The sequence below is a fragment of the Elgaria multicarinata genome, chromosome 3, assembly GCF_023053635.1.
Source record: "Elgaria multicarinata webbii isolate HBS135686 ecotype San Diego chromosome 3, rElgMul1.1.pri, whole genome shotgun sequence".
NCBI lineage: Eukaryota > Metazoa > Chordata > Lepidosauria > Squamata > Anguidae > Elgaria > Elgaria multicarinata.
Window position 1 is genome coordinate 102,045,942 of NC_086173.1, and position 17,334 is coordinate 102,063,275.

At 43.1% G+C, this 17,334-nt stretch overlaps 1 protein-coding gene across 2 annotated transcripts in view; it reads left to right on the forward strand.

The window, feature by feature from the left end:
* The first annotated feature begins 5,211 nt into the window (after nt 1-5,211).
* The window catches only part of HEMK1 (HemK methyltransferase family member 1), a 50,478-nt gene continuing 38,355 nt past the window's right edge, over nt 5,212-17,334 (forward strand). Inside the window, exons 1-4 of one of the 2 annotated variants that reach the window (XM_063121107.1) lie at nt 5,212-5,254; nt 8,330-8,803; nt 10,474-10,565; nt 17,193-17,286. In XM_063121107.1, coding sequence (XP_062977177.1) covers nt 8,441-8,803; nt 10,474-10,565; nt 17,193-17,286 — 549 coding nt within the window. In that variant the 5' untranslated portion in view covers nt 5,212-5,254; nt 8,330-8,440. Of the gene's footprint in view, nt 5,318-8,329; nt 8,804-10,473; nt 10,566-17,192; nt 17,287-17,334 lie in introns of both variants that reach the window. The other variant, XM_063121106.1, reaches the window with a different exon arrangement.

The following is a 17,334-nucleotide window of genomic DNA, read 5'->3' on the forward strand; positions in this document are numbered from 1 at the left end:
TGGGGATATTCATAAGGAGTCAATTCTCAACTAACTCTAGACAGGATCTACACTACTGTTTTAAAACAGTTTATAACAGTAGTGACAACTGTTGGGCCCCAGGACACATTCCATATACAGTTTTCAAACCATTTTCACAGTGTCATATCCTGCTTGGTGTAGATCTGCCCCAGCTTCCACTTGTCACATTTCCCCCAATGGTTAATACTACAGAGGAAGGGAAAAGCAGCCCTGGAGGGAAGTGGTGTGAAATAGTGGACCTGAGCAGACATCAGCTAATGCAGCAGACAGGATGCAGGGTTTTAAAATTACTTGGGGGGTCGATGTGCAGGGATGGCTGACACTCAGGCTCTCCCTCAATCCCTGTGGCCTGCTGAAGAGATTAACCCCCTTGTTAACACCCTAAACCAAAACCTGGCCTTAGCACTTACTGAGATGATTCCCAGACGAGGAGTCGTCCAGTCCCCTGCTAGTTCCAGGAGCCCACTTCAGACTGGGAAAGACGCCCTCAGGCCAAGCTCGCTGCAGCCAGGGGAGAGGGCATTCCCCCTCCCCGCTGCTAGGGACTTAATCCCCCCACCGGGTGGGTGGGTGTGGGGGTCTTTTGCAACGCAGGTGATCTGGCCTGACCCGCCCTTCCCTCCCCAGAACTTGGGAGAGTGACTGGCGGGGAGGGGGAGGACCGTGGATGCGTGTGCTGGTGGTGGAGATGGGAAGAATCTGCCCCCCTCTCCTCTGCAGAAAGCCGCCTTCAATGGCTGCCCAGAGGGACCGCAGCAAATCGGATTGGCTTGCGGCAGGCAGGGCTGCCTCGGCTCTCTGGGGCTTTGCAAGCTGTTCAGATTACCTGCACCGGAGAGGCAACAGCGGCGGCGGCTGTCATGGCCTTACTTGCCATTGTGATTTCCGAGATGCTCGGAGGAGCCCGGCCCCCTCCCGACGCCGGCCCTCTTGATGTTCTGCTTTGATCTCCTCTTTCCCTGCGATTGGCTAGTAGAGGACAGCGCTTTAGCTCAGGATTGGGCCGGCGGGGGTGTCACTCACGCAGGGGAAGATCGCTGCTGCAAGCTCGGAAGTTCGGCAATGAGAAGCCAGGATTTGTACGGGCCTCACTGTCAGCCAGAGAAAGCCCGGGCGCCTGGCAGGGTGAAGGAGCCGCTTTCAGTGGAGGCTGGTGGCTCCGATTTCGGTGGGGCTGTGAATCCACGCTGAGTTTTAGTTAGAACCAGCCAGAGCTCCTTTAGCCTTCTGGCTGGTTCTGACTGAAACCCAGAGTGGCTTCACAGCCCTACCAAAAGCGGAGCCACCAGCCTCCAATGGCCAATTGTGTTTCTCCTTTATAGTATTCCCTTCTGTCTCCACATTTGCCAGAGTAAATCCACCACCTTGAGCAAGAAGAGTTTTTTTCTTTGCAAAGTGCTTCTCGCCTGGTCGGGTTGCCAATTCTATTTTCTATAGGTGCTGTCCCCAACCTGGTGCCCTCCAGATGTTTTAGAATACAATTCACAAGATTCTCTGGCTGCGGCTGATGGGAGTTCACCTCCAAAACATATCGAGGCACTGTTTTGGGGAAGGCTGTTCTAGAAGATGTATTTTTTTCTTGTTTTAACTTCTTTTTCGAGGCAGACATTCTGCACATGCTCAGAGACAATATGCCAAGGTTCATACACTTTCCTCTTAATGAGGTGTTACATGAGGGGAGGAGCCCCCTCCCCCCAGCAACTGTCTCCAAAGCACCACTCCAAGATCTCTGCTCCCACTCATCATGCATACAATGAATCACCATAATTATACTTCACGAGCAGTTATTTCATTCAGATAGCAATGAGGGTGGTTAAAATGGCTTAACAATAGAACCCCCCACTCTCAAAGTTCACTACACTTTAGGCTGCAAACTCATACATACTTACCTAGGAGTAACTCCCATTGAATCCAATGGGCCTTACTTTTGAGTAAACATGTATAGGATTTCCAGAGTGGCAGCTGCATTAATCCGTTGCTGCAAAAACCACAGTCTTGTGACACCTTGAAGACCACCACATTTATTCTAGCATAAGCTTTCATGGACACTGTCCATTCCTGCATCTGATGAAGTGGACAATGTTCACAAAAGCTTATGCCAGAATAAATGTGGTAGTCTTTAAAATACTACAAGACTCTGATATATAGGACTGTTATAGTTATCACTTATAGTTATATACACTTATAGTTATCACTTATAGTTAATGAATGGAATGATGCTACTAATCTGCATTAGTGTTTGTGAATATTAGACTCCATACTTTGGTCATAGGCTATTTCTAAAATATAAACTCCAGATGTTTCAGACTACAACTTCCATTATGCCTGACTATTGACCATGCTGGCTGGGCTTGAAGGAAGTTGTAGCCCAGAACATCTGAGGAGCACCAGATTGGGAAAGTCTTAATCCAGAGGTGGGGAACTTGTGGCCCTCCAGATATTTTGACTTACAACTCCCATCATTCCTCACCATTGGCTATGCTGGCTAGCAGTGATGAGAGCTGTAGCCCAAAGCACATGGCGGAGAACAAGTTGTCCACCCCTGACTTAAACAGTCTGAGCCCAAAGAAAGTCTTTGACCATACAAACCTGCTCTTGGAAGCTCTGCTCTCAGTTCTGCCTTTAAGAGCTATCATACTGGTGAGCATCAAAGACTGGACCTTTTTTGCAGTAGATTTGGATTTCCCTCAGGCAGCAAGTGTGTGGTTTCTTTTAAGTAAGCCCTAAAAATTCTCTTTTTTATTATTTCCCTCTGCTTTTTATTGAAGATTGTTCTGGCTTGGTATTTTAGTTCCTACTCTTTTTAAATATTAGCTTTTTCTTTTTACTGTTTCTTATGTGGGTTTGCAAACCACCTTACGGGCCTGTTTAGAAAACACCTTAAACTCCAGACACTCTTGGATAACACTGATTATCTGGATCCATTTCAGTCAGGTTTCAGGCCTGGTTTTGGCATGGAAACAGCCTTGGTCGCCCTGTATGATGACCTATGTCAGGAAAAAGACAGGGGGAGTGTGACTGTGTTGATTCTCCTTGATCTCTCAGTGGCTTTCGATACCATCGACCATGGTATCCTTCTGGAACGTCTGGCTGAGTTGGAGGTACTGCACTGCAGTGGTTCCGCTCCTACTTGGCTGGTCAGCACCAGAAGGTGGTGCTTGGGGAACATTGCTCGGCCCCGTGGATTCTCCAGTATGGGGTTCCGCAGGGGTCGGTCTTGTCCCCCATGCTGTTTAACATGTACATGAAACCGTTGGGTGCAGTCATCCGGAGTTTTGGAGTGCGTTGTCATCAGTACGCTGATGACACGCAGCTCTACTTCTCCTTTTCATCTTCATCAGGTGAGGCTGTGGATGTGCTGAACCAGTGCCTGGCTGAGACAATGGACTGGATGAGGGCTAATAAACTGAAACTCAATCCAGACAAGACTGAGATGCTGCTGGTGGGTGGGTCTTCTGGTCAGATGGTGGGTGTTCAACCTGTTCTGGATGGGGTTGCACTCCACCTGAAGGAGCAGGTTCGTAGCTTGGGGGTTCTCCTAGAACCATCTCTGTCACTTGAGGCCCAGGTGGCGTCAGTGGCATGGAGTGCCTTCTACCAATTCCGTTTGCTGGCCCAGCTATGCCCCTATCTGGACAGGAATAACCTAGCTTCAGTTGTCCATGCTCTGGTAACCTCCAAATTAGATTACTGCAATGCCCTCTACGTGGGGCAGCCTTTGAAGACGGTTCGGAAGCTGCAGCTTGTGCAAAATGCAGCGGCCAGATTGATAACTGGAACCAGAAGTTTCAAACATATAACACCGATTCTGGCCCACTTGCATTGGCTACCTATACGTTTCTGAGCCCAATTCAAGGTGCTGGTTTAAACCTATAAAGCCTTACATGGTTTGGGACCACAGTACCTGACGGAACGCCTCTCCCGACATGAACCTACCCGTACACTATGCTCAACATCTAAGGTCCTCCTTCGAGTGCCTACTCCAAGGGAAGCTTGAAGGATGGCAACAAGGGAGATAGCCTTCTCAGTGGTGGCCCCCCAATTATGGAATGATCTCCTCGGTGAGGCTCGCCTGGCGCCAACATTGTTATCTTTTCGGCGCCAGGTCAAGACCTTTCTCTTCTCCCAGGCATTTAACAGCATTTAACAACATATGCTAAGTTTGTTTGTTTTTTAATGGACCCTAGAACTGTTGTTTAAAATGGATACTGTATACTGTTGTTTTTATATTTTTTGATGGTTTTAGATTTTGTATACTTTTTAATGTCCACTGTTTTTTAACTTTTGTAAACTGCCCAAAGAGCTTCGGCTATGGGGCGGTATATAAATTTAATAAATAAATTAAATAAATAAACCTTGTATGTTAAGGCTTTTGGTTAAGCAGCAGGGTTTAAGGTGTCTTATGCAATGCATTTTACTAATCCCTGCTCACTCACTAACCACAGTCAGACCATCTGCAGCAGGGTTAGCGGCTCTAACAGTGGCTTAAAGTGTTGTGTGCAACAGCATGGCTCGTGGTTAGTGCAAACCCCAGAGAACTACAGTTTCATTAACCACAGAGCCTGAAATGTCATCTGAAGAGGCCATATATGACTTTATGGCTGAGCTGGGATCTGAATTCAGAGCTTACAGCAACAAGTTAAACACCAGTACTGGATCACTTGCCGTTTGGGGTGTCAAACTCTTAGATTCCATTTGGTTCGCTTTAAACACAACGAAAACAGAACACTAACATGAAATAATAACAGGAGATAGTACTTTAGAGAAAACATCAAAAGACAGGCAATAAACTCACAAACAGTACAGGAATAACAACATAATTCCAGTGCTACTTTATCAGATTTAGGAGCTTTTCCATTCAATGCTCGGGGCGTGGGGGAGGCACTCCTGCATTCAAGTGGTAGGCATAAGGTTACTCTCCTATGAAATACTGATCGTAGTATGACTTACCGAGTGAATTTGCAAAGGATCGGATTGCACGACTTCACCAGATACTTTAACTTCGTTGCATAGCGTATATTATTCCTTCGAGAAGGATTGCTGTAGCTGGCTCTTGCTTCCACGCGGGGTCTCCCTTGTCTTGCTATCGCGTCCTGCATGTGCGAGGATGCTTGCAGGAGGTGGGGCTTCGGCTCTCTAGGAACTTTATTGCGGCATCGTTGTTAGCCGTACAGCTGTATTGCCTGTAACCTTAACCGGAAGTACCGTGCTCAGGACCTCTTCCAACTTGCTCGTAAGTCTTATCTTCTTCTGTAAGGAACGCAGTGGTTACATTGACGCCTTTGTCAATTAACAGGTAAACAAAACCCACCCTCGACTTCATGTTAACAAACTTCTCACCTGAAGGAAGGTGTACATTACTGATTTCCCTCTCCCCACCCGACCGTTAAATAGGATACTATGCTTAAGCCAACTTAGTTTACGTGTTTTATTTGATGTGTATTTGTTTGTTGCTATGCTTTTAATTTTCTGTATATATTTTTCTCGGCTGTATTGATTGGGGAACAAAGCGCTGCGTGAGGACTGGAGATTTCTCTAAATTTCATTGGGGTTAACCTGAAAGGGATTTTAAAGAAGTCACCACTCAGTCTTCCATCAAATGAATAAAGGGTTGGGTCTAGATTAGGTTTGTTGAACTTATTGAAATAAATGTGAAAAAGTTACATCTCGACAAAGATTAAGTTCCATTGATGTCAGCAGGAACTAAATGCAACGCACCCTGGATGCAATCTATTGTGGTTTAGGATTGAAAGGATTCTGGAGAAAAGGCTGGCATCTTCTGGCATCTCTGTGTCTCAAAAGGCCTATTCAGGCATTCTGATAGCTGGTACAATGAAAGATGCTCTCGCTCTGTACTCAGCATACTACATTTTTCAAATGTTGGCAGCAGGGAATCTGTTGTCTCTGTGTAGTTTCCACATGTGATGTTGATCGTGGAGCCCACACAGATACAAAAGGCACCCTGCATAAAGGGCAGAGCTAGCTTGTTGCCCCCTTACACTATCAGAGTAAGACTACTGCAGACAGTCTTACACTATTAGAGTAAGGCTACTGCAGACAGATGGTGATATCTTCAGAACTGAAAGTGGTAGTATAATAGAGGTAGGCCTCATTGCTAGAAGTATGACTGTTTCTTCCATTATAATCTCCATGCACAAGTTTCTGTAGTAGCGCTGCAACAGCCTGTTTAGCTAGAAGAGGAACTGGTGTGCTCATCCTCCCTGCCCCTTCACATCTCCATTGTACACGATTGAACAGAGTCTATTCAAATGCCTGAATAAGGCTTGTATATGGGAAACAATAGCTGTATCATACAATTTTCAGCTCTTACAGACTGTTTTGACTCTTTTCACTGTCCAAGAGCTGTTTCCTTATTTTGGGGAGATAGCATCCCAGGGACCATAGGGTTCCTCATAAAATCCTTCCATAGAAACAGCACTCTGCCCTTGGGAGGGGGAGGGTAGTCGGATATCCGACCCCGACCCCTTGCAGTTTGCATGAACCTAACCATGCTGGCTGCCTCTCAGTTGTTGGAAACTCTACTTCGGAGAGGGGAAGGAGGGGGCATTCCGGTAGGCAGAGAGGGCAGGAAACTGGAGAGGCTAGGACACAACTTATCCTGACCCTCTTCCAGTCTCCTTCCCACTCTATCCGAAGTGGCCTCACTAGACGGAATAAAAAGCACACCTAGCAAAAGCTGCAGGGTGGGAGGATGGGGGGGGGGTGGAGAGCAAAGATTGCCTCTGCCACTCTTCCCGCCATGCATTGGAAGGTCACTCCCGAGTTTGACGGTTTCTGATCACTGAGGGAGCAACTGATAGGATTGTGCCCTTAATATACTGTTCTTCCTGTTATTGATTCTATTCCCCACCACCTCCTGTATTCCCATGCATTATTTCCAGTATATCAGCTTTCTGTTACTTCTTACCTAAGGAAGGGCTGGGGACCTATTCACTTATAACTTGGTCAAGCATAAAAATATAAACGAACACCCTGATATGTATATAGATAAATAGATATAAAAGCACACACTAAGATATATATTTAAAAGCAATGTTTTATAGTCAGTTCAGTTTAAAACTGCTGAAATGAGAGTCTTACTCATGTAAAATGGATGGATCCCATATCCTACTCAAATACATCTTAAATAAGGGGTAGATGATTTGCAGTAGATCTGCAAGGGTTTCCCATTCCTAATTGTTTAACAATAACATCCACAAAATTAAGTTTTCCACCTAAATTAAGTTGCTGAAATGGGAAGAACTTTGTCAAACCAGGAGAGTGGACGTGTGAGTTCAATTCAATTCTAGTATTGAAAACAAATTCCTAGGCTCATAATGTGCCAGAGGACTCCTATTCTTTAATTCTAAGCATATATCTTGCAGCTGGCTCTGGGTGGTGGATCTTTGGAGTGGAGTAAAAAACAAAACTGATCCCACAAGTCTGAAGTCTGCCCACCCCGGCGTTAATTGCGTCTTGCTTCTCCCATATAAACATATTTGGGATCTATAAGCCAAGCTATAGGTCACTTCACACATGAGATACTCTTAATGTGAAATCTACATGGAGATTTCATGTTTAGCTGGAGAAGAGAAGATTGAGGGGAGACATGATAGCACTCTTCAAATACTTAAAAGGTTGTCACACAGAGGAGGGCCAGGATCTCTTCTCGATCATCCCAGAGTGCAGGACACGGAATAATGGGCTCAAGTTACAGGAAGCCAGATTCCGGCTGGATATCAGGGAAAACTTCCTGACTGTTAGAGCAGTACGACAGTGGAACCAGTTACCTAGGGAGGTTGTGGGCTCTCCCACACTAGAGGCATTCAAGAGGCAGCTGGACAACCATCTGTCAGGGATGCTTTAGGGTGGATTTCTACATTGAGCAGGGGGTTGGACTCGATGGCCTTATAGGCCCCTTCCAACTCTATGATTCTATGATCATCGCACACAACAAATGCACACTGCGTAAGTGTATTGGGAAATGTGTTGTGTATAGTGTGGGTTCAAAGTTTCTTCTGAGTAGGAATTCTGAAACATATGAAGTGTCCTTTTGCCTGGCATGCTTTAGGAAAGCACATCTAGGCAGTTTCAGTGGTAATCTACACAAATATGATTAGAACCACAGTTGTGGAAAGAGGAATATGTTATGTGTTCTGCGTTCTCCAGGTATATAACATGGATTCATCTAAGCTGTTTTCATAATGACCTCTTTTTAAATTATTATTCTAGCCTGTGTGGGAAGTGAATCTGTTTTTAATCTGAGAAGATCCCCTTTGGTTGTCTCACTTTCTCTATCTTACTACAGCACAAATGAATCATCTGAGTGCTTGCCAGGACAAGAGGGCATGTGAAGTCTTGCACTGATGTTTGACTGTATAAGGAATGATGAGATTGGAGCATTCTGCAATGATGATACATGTTCTTAAACCGGACTGCTGATAGAGGCTTCCAGGATACTGTGGTGGTCCAGAAAAAGAGAGCCGGTTCTCATCCTTGGAAATTGTTACTTACTGGAGCCATGAAACTTCTCACTGGCTCATTTTACAGAAAGCTTTTGTGTTTGTTTCCTGACTGTGGACATTTTGGAACAAGTCCTGCCAAAGGCTCCATCCACAATCCCTGCCACAGACTGCTAAGGCAGTATTCCTTTTATAAGGCAGGTACAGTTACAGCTGCTGATCTGGTCAACTATTGGCAAGACGTGTTTGAGGCAAATGAGATCCCTGAACCACAGGCATCTTCTGAATATATTGTTTCCCATGTCCTAGGAGCAAAAACAGTTAAGTATTGTGGTTGGAATCATGGTTGTCTGCAAAACACTAAAATGTGTGTCTGGAGACCTGCATCATATCTGGTTCTCCAGTCAGCCCTCTGTGCTTTTAATACATCCCATGTCTCTCCAATGAGGTATATAGTGCCTCTTGCAGAAAGCCAGGCTTAGCTCAGGCATGATTTTAAAGAACAGGTGCATCAAGGCTGTTGACTGTTTGCAATAACATCTGAGTGCAGTTTATCCTGTTTACACTGTAGATATTTGTTCTAGATTGCTATTTATGTTGGACGAAAACTAGTCCCTCTTTGCCAATGGTTGTAATGACTAAGCTACTGCTTATACCATTCCATTTCCATTAGCTTTAGCACTGGGTACTCAGCACCATACTGTATGGTCTTAGAACTGTGTAATGTTTCAGTTTGCTCCGTTTCTCAAAAGTCCAAAAAGTTGACTTTCAAATTCTGAAGGAGATGTTCCATCAGGCTTGCAATAGTAGCCACTCACCTGCTAGCAGTGTATAAGGAATTATCTCCAGGTGGGCAATCAGGAAAGATTTCGAGTAAGATATTTGTTTTTTTGCTTTCAAGTTGTCAATGTGCCTCAAATGAGGTTTTTTCCCCTCTCTATCATGCCCATAATACTAGAACTCAGGGTCAGCCAATGAAATAGTTTGCCAGTAGACTGAGGACAGTCAAACAGAAGCACTTCTTCACACACTGTATAATTTACTTGTGGAATTTGCTGTTACACAATGTAATGACTGCTGGTTGAGATCCATGTAAATAATCCATAGAAGTTACTAGACTGCAAAAAAAATAAATGCTCGCCTACTATGAAACTAATTGCTGAGTACACAGGAAGAGAAGCCCTCTCTACCATATCCAACATGGGGAAAAGATTTTCTTCTAAGTGGACTGGCAGAGAAGAAATAAATGAACGGTCCTTTCTCTTGATTTCTGTGCTGATTGCAGAGGAAGGGGTTTTTCCTTCCTCTGTGGCTAGCATCAGAACTAAATAGATGGGTGAAGGAAGAGTAGTTCATTCTGATCTCATACCAGCTTGTGCATTTCCATGTTGGTTGCAAAGGACGGAATGTCCGTTCTACTGTGGCAAGCCCAGAAACCATCACCTGCATGGGATCCCTTGTTGCCTATAGTGACTAGGTGAGTTGTTAAATACAAGACTGTATTTAAATAAAAGAGAATCAGACAATTTCATGCAGGATAGGTCTTTTAAGAGCCACAAGAGCTAGTAGGAATGTCTGTGTTCCAAAGCAAGAAGCCACTGAATGCCTGTTGCAGTTGTGAGGTTGTTGCTTGTCATTCCCGGCTTCTTAGAGAAGCATCTAGTTCAGCCTTTATCAACCTGATGTTTCCCCACCGTCACCAGATGTTGTAGCCTTCCATTTCCATAAGCCCTAACCAGCACGGGCAATGGATAGGAATGGTGGGAGTTATATTCCTAAACATCAGGAGGGCACCAAGTTGGGGAAGGCTGATATTGTTGGTCACGGGAGCAGGATGCTGGCCTAGATGGACTTTGGTCTCATCCAGCTGGGCTCTTTTGGCCATAGATACATACATGTTGGTAGGCTGGCGTTTAAACTTTTGGTTTTGTGGGCTGACAGCATTTGGGGCCTTTATTTATTAAGCACCTGCAAATAACTTCATTTTCAGTTCCAGAGCTTGAGTGCCAGCAGCATCTCTACTCCCCTCTCACCAAAGCAACAGGACCAGGTGCAGCAGCTATGTGCACAACGGCTACAAAGGTAGGTACTTACACTGACATGTTTCTGCTTTTAAAGGGTCTTGTATAAAAAACAAGAGAATAGGAAGAAATGATTAGGAGTGTCTCATTAAGAGAGTCTGGATTTCTTTTTTTCAGGTCTTTGTGCCTTCAGGGCTCCTTCAGACAGTAACCAGTGGCAATCATACGATTTTGAATTGAAAAGAGAATGTTATTGCAGCCTATTCTTTTAAATGAAACAGTGCCACCCAGTAGCAGAATAAATCCCTTCATAAATTAGATAATGGATTATCTCTGTGGTTTTTAAAAACAGGATTACTGGGGGAAACTGTGGGGGACATCCTAGCTGTTGACAACATCATGTAATGTACCCGCAAACATCTGTGAGTGGCCAATCATGAGCGTACTATAAATCCCTTGTTTAGAGAAACCCTAGAACTCTGAACTCAATTCCTTGTGCTAGGATGCCTATGGAATGCCAGGTAATTTCAAATCAAGTTGAGGTTCAAACCTGTGCTATGAAAGAACTAGGGAAGAGGGGGGAGTATATTAAATTTGCAGTTCCTTTTAAGAGGAATTGGTCTCAATTTAAATTGTAGGATGTGCCTTCACATTATTTAGTAGCAAAAATGCAAGAAAGGACTAGCACTCTCCCTGTCACTCTATATAATAGCAGCAGGCCTTTACCATTCCATTTAGTGCTTAAATAAGTCATGAGCAAATCTCCTTGAAACCCATAGGGCTTTAGTAAGAACTGAGCCAGCAGAAAGGTGCAAGCAGCAAGCAAACCTACTAGGCTTACAAGCATGCCATCCAGCAATTAAATGCCCTTAAATAATTTAAGTAAATGAGAATTTCTAGCAAAGTACGAGTCCAGGGGAGATAGAGAATGTATAATTCTCCGCATACTAAAATGTGTTCATATAGGGTAGCTCAATCTTTCAGTTCTATAGGTTTCTAAAAGCTCAGATTGAAAAGATTTGCAATTAAAAGTGCATTCTGCATGTGTTTTAGGGGCAATCCTGTGACCCACAGACATTGTCTGAGGGATCAGAGGATAGTGGGGTCTCTTTCCACCGAGGTCAGAGGCTGAACTCCAACCTCGGAAGGAGGAGTCAGAGATCTGAACCTCCTACTCCGACCCCTTGCTACCAGTGTAGAAAGAGCCACGCTGGCTGTCTTCTGAGGTCGCAGAATCAACCTCAGGGAGGGGGGTAAATGTGGTGTTCCAGTGGACAGAGAGCGGTGGAGACCAGAAAGGCCAGGATACGAGCTATGCTGAGCCTATGCCAGCCTCCTTCCCATTCTTTTTAAAATGCCATCACTGGATGGGCAAAAAAAAAAACCTCCAGTGAAAATATCAGCAATCAGATGAAGGGGAGGCAAAGATCACCTCTGGCTAGCTTCAGCCTGGCAGGGCTGTCTCGTAAGGTCTTGCAAAGGCTCAACGCATAGGACTGTGTCCTTAAAGCCTTAATTTATTTGATTAATTATTTGTGGATTTGGAACAATTAGGATTGAGAAAACTTTGGTGCACTTTGGGAACTGCTTTTTCCTAGAAGGTTGCGTTTAAGTGCTTGCTATCTTTTTGGTTCTGATTTTACAGCAGTCTGAATATTAATTACTGCTCTTGTTGGAATGTATAAGTTGTTTGTGCTGTGAACTTTAGCTTATGCTTTAAAATGTAAGATAAATACAACCCCCCCCACCCCACCCAGTTGATACTCCATGTTTTTCATATCATGGAAGAGTACTCAACTTCTTAGAATCTGAGGAGGGGGAGTTGTGTTCTCTTTAACCCACCCAACCCCAAAACAACAGCATCTAGCCCTCATGGGAGTTGAGAAAAAGGGATTGTAGTACCACACATCTCAAAAACTTAAAGACCAAAGCAATTTTGGATAACAACTTCCAGTGGGAAGGACTAGTGTGCCTCAATCCCAAACAGCTCTTCGTCTCACCATATTTCCTTAAGTGTATATCTACATTATGTGCTAAATAGGGGTTGAATTATTGCCAGTGGGACTTCATCCATTATAATGGAATTATCTGGGCTTTGGCCTAACCACCAGTAGAGGTTATATTTGCATAGTCCAAGCAACTCCACTTTGAAGAGGGCATATGTTCCCAATAAAACATACATCACACGATTATGGGTGTTATTCAGAAGTAACTCCCAATAACTTCAGTAGGACTTCCCCTATTAAGTATGCTTAGGATTACTGTCTTTTTCTGGACTTTTTCTACTTTATTATCTCGGTTTGCTGCATATTGGGCCAAGCTGATCTGTTTTTTGTACTGCCTTTTGCTGTTTTCCTCTAGTATCCAGGTAACTGGATACCAGGCAAGCCTACTTTCTGCCTGATGCATTGAAGGGAGTGAAATATTCTTAGATTGTTTTGTAAAAATGTGCACATTGTGTTTCCATAGATGTGCACGTTGTGTTTCATGTCAGTTACTTGTGAGTTACACACACATGCCAAACCTGATCTCGATTATGAGTTAATGGGCCTGTTTGCATGTCACAATGGCCCACCATGGCTTAATTTACTTACAGGGGCTGTTGTATTGCATGGTTATAACCCTCAGACAACCCCTGCCACCTGGCTTCGCACAACACGACAAGAGATGGCAAGCTGGGCATCTTTTGGCACCATGCAAAAATGGCACCTGCGGGCACCAGCATGATGCAAAAGCCCCCACGAGTAAATTAAGCCATGGTGGGCTGTCATATCATGTGAAACAGGTCATACTGTCACCACCAAAGCTTTATAGCAAGACAATTCTAAAACCTGGAAGTTACAAAATGGGTAGAACCTCTCCAACCTTGTGGATAACACAGTTTTCCTTTAGGGTGTTCTCTCTACACCATTTATTTATTTGTATTTATGTGCAAATTGCTGTACAGCTTTTCCAACAGGCTGTCTGAAGCAGCTGACAATATTATGCCAACATTTATAGGCTGCCTTTCAACAGAAGGCTGCTTACAGGGCAATTTACTACAACTTTAAAAAGCAAATGAAAACAATCCATACAAACGAAAACAATGCAATTAAACCTCCCAAAAATAAAAATGGAAAGCTATATAAAAGGAACAGTACGGGGGAATATTAATGCAGTATAAGATTGAATACAATATTTAAAATTTAAAATATAGATTTTGAAATCCATGTACAATATTCAGAGTCAAATAATAAAGCAATACACATTTCAGGGTTCCATTCGACTTGTTTAATTATTTATATGTTACATTTATATCTCACCTTTTCTGTCAAGGAGCCCAATGTGAGGTACATGATCCTCCTCCTTTCCACGTTATCTTCACAACAACCTTGTGAGGGAGGTTAAGCTGAGAGTCAATGGCTAGCCCAAAGTCAACCAGTGTGTTTCATGGCCAAGTGGAGACTTGAACCCCTAGTCCTCCCAGTCCAACGCTCTTAAGTGTTGTCTGTTGTTGCTCAGAACAGATGTCTTAAGAAGTATGTTTGGGGCAATGTCAAATAGAATACCGTACTTCCATTGGTTCAGTTGTGTTTGTGGGACCCATCAGAAGCGCAACAGGAACTAGCCCTTTCAAATGAACCTGGAAATTAGCAGAAACTCTCATTTCTGGAATGGGATACGGGATAGCTCAGTGGAGCGCCCTTCTGCGAGTTTCGCTGATATGCGCCATTCTGGAAATGATCATTTCCCCTAACCTCTGATTGCCTCAGGTACTGTTAGGGTCCCAACTGTGCCAGTGATAGAGTCCGCTAGTGCAGGAGCAGTATTAGATACTACCTGAAGATTCAATATTAGCATCATTTGTTTTTTAGGCATGCAAGGATCCTCTTAACATAGTCACTATAGGTCTCTTGGTAAATGTAATAGAAGGCGTTACATATGTACCAAAGGTAGATTTGGGACATTTGCACTTTACAGGACTCTGCACTCTGACTCATTGACATGAAACAATCTATTCTTTCTACCTACGGGAATTATACTTCTGCTTAAAAACCAAGTAACATGATCTTAAGCATGTTTATCCACTTAGTACGATAGAACGTACTCCCTAATAACTGTTGTTAGGATTGCATTTACAACACATTAACCACGTTTGGTCAATCATAGCTTAATAAACTGGGATATTAATGAGCCATGCATCCCCCATGTACCCTTCCTGGCAAACAAGCCAAGGAGTCATCAGTTAACTATAGTTTCCTGTTACCTTCAGATCAACTCAGTATATTGAGCCGTGGTTTAAAGTTGGTTCAGTACTCTGGCTTGTTCTGAAAATGTTACCCATAGTTTCCTCGTTCCACAATAATGGGAAACTGTAGTTAACTGGAGCCTTCCTGGAATGTTTTCCAGCTTGTGCAAAAAGAGGTGAAGCGGCTCCATGTGGGGGCATAAGGCTTATCCATATTTAAGCTTATTAAGCCAATATATGATTGTCAACATGTGGCTATATATTTGTTACACACAAAATTTGATTGTTGCAAAACAAAGAAAAACCCCTCAACAAAATTGGAAAAGTATAAAACAGGGTGCGTGGTTACAGCCTTTTCAACCTGGAAAAGTCTGCATTTGAGTTAGCTCAGACCTTGCTTACAATTCAAAAAACAGCTAGAAGAGTAGACATTGACCTGATTCACATGATCGTTGCAGCCCACCATGACTTATTTAAGCCATGACTGATTGCCTAGTTGTTTTTTACTCATCCTATGGATTAAGTCACAACAGAGGATGGAAGTCACATCGACCCTGTTCAGACGACATGCTAAGCCACAGTGGTTAAGCATTTTGAGCTAACTATTATGGCTAAGCGTGTCATGTGAACCATTCCTAACCATGGTGGCTACATAACCACGGTTTAAACACACTCACTAACCATTTGCTGCAAAAGGCTTAGCAGCCTAACCATGGCTTAGTGTGTTGTCTAAACAGGCCCATAGCTAGTATGGGGATTTCTTTCAGTTGTCCCACTTCTGCTGTTGGAAGAAGATTCAAACTTTTAATCTCTGCACCCTTTTCTTTTCCGCAGGAGAAGACCGCATAATTAAAATATGCAACAGCTTGATTTTAAATACACAGCAGATCTATTAAGCCCTGTAAATGCTTTTATCATTTCACTTACCTTATTCACAATGCCTTTCAACACTATAATCATAGTGATCTGAAGTTTAGTTGAATATGGCTTAATCGCCAAGGGATTTGTCATGTGTATAATTAAGATGCCAAAGATCTGTGTTTTACGTTTCTTGCATCTGAGTGTGCCCAGAAGCTAAAATATAGAGCTGTATTGGATTCTAAATCCATGAATGGATTCTAAATTAAACATGCTAGACCCTTACCTTGACCCTGTTAAAAACAAAAATGATAGTGACAGAGTAATTTCCCCCATCCCCATTTAGTTTGTGCTTTTTCAGGTGGAAGGTGTGACTTATGTGATGAAGGAGGAAAGTGACGACAGTGCCTGAATGACTGAGAAAGTTATGAAAATATGTCAGCTATGCTATTTTCATAGCATTATAGGTCTGAGTATAATGTGTTTTATGAAGCACCTAGAAATATCTTAGCTGCTGTCAGGAATATATATATTAAAATGCTGAGATAGGACTATAGTGTACTTGAATATATTGTGTCCTATTGGATGGGCTATACCTTATGCTGGTGATTTCTATTCAATGAATAGAGGTGGGGTTCATCATCATCTTTTTATTTGTATGCCACATTTCCACAAAATTGTGTCCAAAGCAGCTCACAACATAACAAATGGACAACAATAAATGTAATTTGCAAGATATCAAACAATTTTTTAAAAAATGCAATAGAAACAATTGCAAATAACCATAACGTTGGCAGATAAATCATATAATCACCCAAGGAAAAATGTACAACTAAACTAAACTAATCCAATGTTCAACAGAGAGCAGTACCCTTGAAAAGAAACATAACAATGAGAAAAGTTTAGTTAGCTCATAGTTTGTATGGTCTAATTCCTAAGGAACTATTTATCCAGAATTATAAGTGTTTGCATTACCAAGGGCATAATCCTCTGCATGTTTAAACAGAAAAAGATCCTACAACTCCCAGCATGCTTGAAGGGGCATGCTGGGAGATATAAGCCTTTTTTCTGTCTAAACATGCAAAAGATTGCACCTTCAGTGCATGAACTCTTATCCAAGATCATGAGTTTACTCCAAATTACTGCATAGTACTTATGAAGTTTGAATTTTTGCATTTTACTTTCCTTTCTGTTTGACCATTTTTTGTGAAGGGATTGTAGATTGCTTTCTTGCAAGATCTTAGATGGCTTGAATGTTCGCTTTTCTCCAGTAATGGAGTAGTGAGTGAAACCTGAGGCTGAAGTATGAGGGTCTAGTTGAATGGTTGGCAGAGTAGCAGATAGCCTGAAATGGAAAGCCAGTGAGATCATGTAGCCTCAGTAGTTAAATCCTCCTAATTTTTCATCAAGGGACATTTGGAAACTCTCTATGATAGCACTGAATGTTCTCTTTCCCTCCCACTCCGCCCATTTAGGAAGGTACTGCCAGTGCCGTGGTTTGTGCTTTGAAGGAGGATGGTAGATCTAGTGCGATAATAAGAACTTGTGAGTAATTGCAGTCCTGGCCAGGTACGCCATGTAACTTGCCTCCTTTTATTCCAGGATGCCGGTGCAGTATGTTCTTGGTGAGTGGGATTTTCAGGATCTGACACTCAAGATGAAAGCTCCAGTCTTCATTCCTCGACCAGAGACAGAGGCAAGTGATCAGAAAGGGAAAGCTTCAGCAATTCTGTGGTGCTGCTGC